Source organism: Montipora foliosa, chromosome 3, assembly GCF_036669935.1.
Source record: "Montipora foliosa isolate CH-2021 chromosome 3, ASM3666993v2, whole genome shotgun sequence".
Lineage (NCBI taxonomy): Eukaryota > Metazoa > Cnidaria > Anthozoa > Scleractinia > Acroporidae > Montipora > Montipora foliosa.
The window spans coordinates 63,809,714-63,814,713 of NC_090871.1; the positions used below are offsets into that span (position 1 = coordinate 63,809,714).

The window sequence follows — 5,000 nt, forward strand, 5'->3', positions numbered from 1 at the left end:
TCTTCAATGCGCTGGTGAAGGTGCCGGCAGGTATATCCGACATAACCTGCGTCGCACAGGTCACACTTGAATGTGAACGCCTCACAGGTCTCACTTGAATGTGAACGCCTCAAAGAGATCTTTTCCCGTCTGTGTTATCCTGAAGATCATGTGCAGTCCACCATCCGCCTTTTCGTTGATTCAAAAGTTTCCGAGGAATCACGCACCCACGTTGATGAGAAGCGTGGGGACCCAATCAGAGTCGTGTTGCCCTTCAAGGACCAAAAATCTGCGAACGCCGTACGGAGACAACTTGCCGACCTAAGCCGTAAGATCAATGCGGATATTACCCCTGTCTACACGAGCAAAAAGATCAAAGAAGAGATCCGGGTCCGTGAAGAGAAGCCACCCCTTGTAAGCCAACAGTGCGTTGTGTACCAATTCAAGTGTGACCTGTGCGACGCAGGTTATGTCGGATATACCTGCCGGCACCTTCACCAGCGCATTGAAGAGCACAAAGGGGCAACCATCGGCGACCATCTGAGAGAGAAACATGCATTGGAACCTAACAACATCGCAAAGAGTTTTAGAATCCTGAGAAAGTGCCAGAACAAGTTTAATTGTCTTGTTTTTGAAATGTTTTTTATAAAAGAACTGAAACCATCGCTAAACAAACAGTGTGACTCTATCCGCGCCAAATTATTTGTTTAGAACAGTTCTTGTAATTAATTATTTTTTTTTTTTTGTCTATTGTTTTGTTTTTTTTTTTTCTCTAGCTACCGTTCATTACTCCATATATTTTTAGCACTTTTTACACTTTTGTACATATTTTTATCACATTTCGGCGTTCGCCGCATTTTTTATCTAGTTTTTACATATTTATGCTAATTCTTAAAACTTTTATTCTCACTTGAAAATGACCTCCGAGGGGTCGAAACGTCGTGACTTTTTATCGTTAGTTTTTATTACAAAATCTATATCTAAAAGACTTCTGATTAAAATTTAAAAGTTCAACGGAGTAATCGTGGTGGCTGCCAAAGGCGCTCAACCGCATCATGTATAAAACGAAGTGTCGATTTAAGTTTATTCCCTTGCTTCCTATTTGCAACAATAAGGTAAGTCAAGTGAAGCTATAATCCTCGCAGTTATGAACGCAGTTTTAGCAATCGGATATAGAAGCCTAAAGAATTCAGGACTTCGACTGGTGTTTGAACCCGTGACCACGCCATATTGGTGCGAAGCTTTAACCAACTGAGCTATGAAGCCACTGATGTGTAAGCGTACGGGTTAGCAATTTTTTTGGTTTGGGTAAATGCATCTGTTTATCTTTACTCTGAGCACTGGAGTTTGGGGGACAATTTGTTGCGTTGATTGTCTGTATTCCCACAGAAGAACAATGTTACAATTTGGGAGGAGAGCAAGTGGACACTTCGTTACTCTTGTCAAAATAGTCGTGCATCTAACAGGCCTTATGCATGATGACGTCACATGCTCAAAAATTCACCACTAAGCCTCGTTTGCCCAAAGTTATTCACAAGATTGTTCCTTTGGGATTCAGCTCAGGCTAAAATTTACAAGTATGATTTTCGAATGCGAAGCTTGGTTCTGAGATCAGCTAGTCAGACGTCATCACGCATAAGGGCTATTACCGTATTTACTTGAATAAGCGCCGCTCTCGAATAACCGCGACAATGACCGCCTCATTTGGGACAAAAAAAGCAAAAAAGGATCCCCTTTTCTTCCCCCTCCCCCCTCCCCCCCTCTCCCCGGAATACAGAAACAGTTTTAAATAAGCGCCGCCCTCAAATTAGCGCCGCACATGAGGACCAAGGCAGACAATGAGCATTGGCCATGGCAATACGGTTAAATTGAGACCTAAGACAAAATAGTCTTTACCCTCTTATAATTGATCAAAACAAAATGATGCTTTTTTCGAAACCTATTCCCAAAATAACAACCAGATGCTTAATCTCAAAAATCCTGGTTTAGAGTTGATTGGAAGAATCCACTCGAAGTGATTTCACTGTGAAAAAAGAAAAAAGAAAAAACAAGTAATTACATTCTGGATATAAAACCCAGCGTTGCATTTGGGAACAAAAATGTGCTCTTAAATCCTGCTATCAAAAATACGTATTCTCCGTATTTTATGGCGACATTATGAGAAAGCACTCTGTGATTGACCGAATGCGCGCAAGGCCTTGAGATGTCTGTGCCAAGGGACGCAAACACGGGATGAGAGCAATGGAAAAACTTGGTGGCGGGTGGTTCACCTTAATACTCTTTCCGTTCCTTCGACACGTGTCCTCCTTGCGTGTCAAAAAACGAATCAAAGCACAGTAAATGCTTTTCTCTTTTTCTTTTTCTTAAAAAAAAAGGCCTCTTGGGGTTCTTACTATTTTAACCACGTTTAATTTTTTTACGTCAGCAATCTCACACCTTATGAAATGTCCATTTCATTACTACCCTTCGCACCCAGCGCGCCGGCGCTAGACAACTCCAACAACATAATCTGGTGCGTGACTCGTGCATGGTGCCTTCGGACAGACAGGACCAGCGCTTTATTAACCAACATAGTCTTACACAGTGAACGAGCTTGTGAAACCATATTGACAATACATGAACATCAATGTGCAAGTGCGAATATAGTTGACAATACAGGTGTAGCCTGAAAAATGTACATAGAAATGTATCTATCTAGACGAAATGTCTTATATAGATAACCTTAGTCAAAAAATTTAAGTGCAAGGGCAGTACATAAGTGAAAAAATTCGCACAACAGGAAACTAGGAAAAAACCTACGGAAAATACAGCGGCGATACGTTGCCCGATACGAAAACCCGGGTAAAAACCCAGTGGGAAAAAACCCGGGAACGTATTCCTCGATCGAATGCAACGCATTTCAGCTCCGAGGATTAGAGCTTTAAGTTTTCTAACTAATATAAAGTTAGCATACAGTTCTTGGTGGCTGTCCAGAAGGCGAGATAGTGAAAACTAGAAATTCTACTTTTTATACCAAATAATTAGCATATAATATATGCAGTTACATAATCATGAACAAAAAGTAAATACGAAACAATTGTTCAAAATATGTGAAGCCTTATTTCAGAAACAATGTGAAAACCTTGAATTATAGTAATGCTACGAACCGTAACGAACACGCTTTCCAACTACTCTTTGTTCCGTTGGAAAGCATTATACTCGCTTCTACTGATGCGAAACATTCGAGTGTCATTGTTACATGTAATGTCTCTTTTCTGTTGAACATAGCCGGCGGACGTGGATCGAATCGTCAAGGAGACCACAATGAACGCTTAGTGAGATATTGTTTGTTCGGATGGGGAGTTCCTGCTATTGTCATGTCCATCTTTGTGATCATTGACCAAATTCTCAGCAAAGGATTCATTGGATACGGTAGGTCTGCTGTGTCATTATTAATTTCAAAGGACTGTGTCACGGCAGTGCAGCTCATTTCGTGTAGTTTTTTACTCGGCCGTACTCGCTAACGTTAACCCAAAAAACACTTAAGGCATTTAAACAACACAAATCAAAGCCTCGCGACAGAAAAAATCATTTCATGCTCTATGCACAAAGACTGATATTGTTGGCAAGGCGTTGCTTTGGGCGAGCTCTGTTTGCTGGGACACAAATAATACAACATAGTTTTGGGATATTTTGACCTAGCCCTGTTCGGCTAGGCCGTTTATTTAAATTCAGCATGGCAACCTAAGAAATGCCCAGATATAGAAGACATGGTCCCAGAAAAGGTGAGGGCACACCTGCCACAGCCCCTAGCGAGGAACGTGATAGGGCCGCCCCACCCGAGGCCAAAGCAAAACCCATAGAAGCACAAAAACAATGTTAAGACACAAAAGAATAAATAAAACTTTTACTTTATGGCCCTTGCTCATATATAGCCATCTTAGAAAAGAAGCATATTAACGAAAATTCTAAGATAAAGCAGATAAAGCAGAAGAAACAAAAGTAATCATGGCCTGGTGAACTAACACGCAATATACAGAAGCTACATGGCTCCATGCTCACACTTGACTCTCTTGAATTATTTAGTAAATTAAAGAGGCCCTGCATTCCTTACGCTTAGTATCTGCACTGGATGAGATCTAGAGAAATTCCCGGATGACAGGAATGCCCCAATTTCATCATGGGAAATAACTAACAAAGCATGTCACATTCAGCATAAATCCATTTATTTCCTCTGGTCAATAAATTCCACGTAATTTAAATGATAAAATTCCTCTTTAAAGCGAGTCCAACATCCATCCAAATAATGACTCTCGCTGGCTGCATTATGCCGATGGGTCCCTCCTTCTACTGTTGGAAAACTTACACTCTATTTTCTGAACTGTGAAACTCTCCTGGAGGGATCATTATCAACTTGTCGCTATCTTTGCTGCTGTATCAAGGCGTATTTCTCGCATCAATGAAGACTTCCAGTCGTGAGCTATGCCAGGTCATTGTCACCCTTCTTCATTACTTTTTCTTATGCTCTTTCACGTGGGTGAATGCCATGGCGTATCATGTGCAAAAGACATTTACTTCCTCGGGTAAGCTTCAGACTACGTTTACTTTGGGGGAGGGGTGCTGTTAAAAAGTATACGTAATCTCGAATCATATGTCTCCTTCACTTCCAAAAAGCACTGATTTTCAGAGGTGAATGAACGTAAGACAAAGCAGATAAGCAGAAGAAAAAAAAGTAATCATGGCCTAGTGAACTAACCCGCAATATACAAAAACTGCATGGCTCCATGCTCACACTTGACTCTCTTGATTTATTTAGTAAATGAGGCCCTACGCCTAGCTTCTGCAATGGATAAGATCTAGAGAAATGCCCGGATGACAGGAATGCCCCAGATTCCTCATGGGAAATAACTAACAAAGCATGTCACATTCAGCATAAATCCATTTATTTCCTCTGGGCAATAAATTCCACGTAATTTAAGTTGGAAAATTCAATGATAAGTCATAACAGTTATAGTCAAAAATTAGGCAGTTTTTGAGTCACA

At 40.8% G+C, this 5,000-nt stretch overlaps 1 protein-coding gene across 1 annotated transcript in view; it reads left to right on the forward strand.

Moving 5' to 3' along the window:
* Nucleotides 1-5,000, forward strand: part of LOC137997936 (uncharacterized) — a 38,844-nt gene that overhangs the window by 24,866 nt on the left and 8,978 nt on the right. Inside the window, exon 9 of the mRNA XM_068844265.1 lies at nt 3,247-3,390. Within this exon, the coding sequence (XP_068700366.1) occupies nt 3,247-3,390 (144 nt within the window). The remainder of the gene's footprint in view (nt 1-3,246; nt 3,391-5,000) is intronic.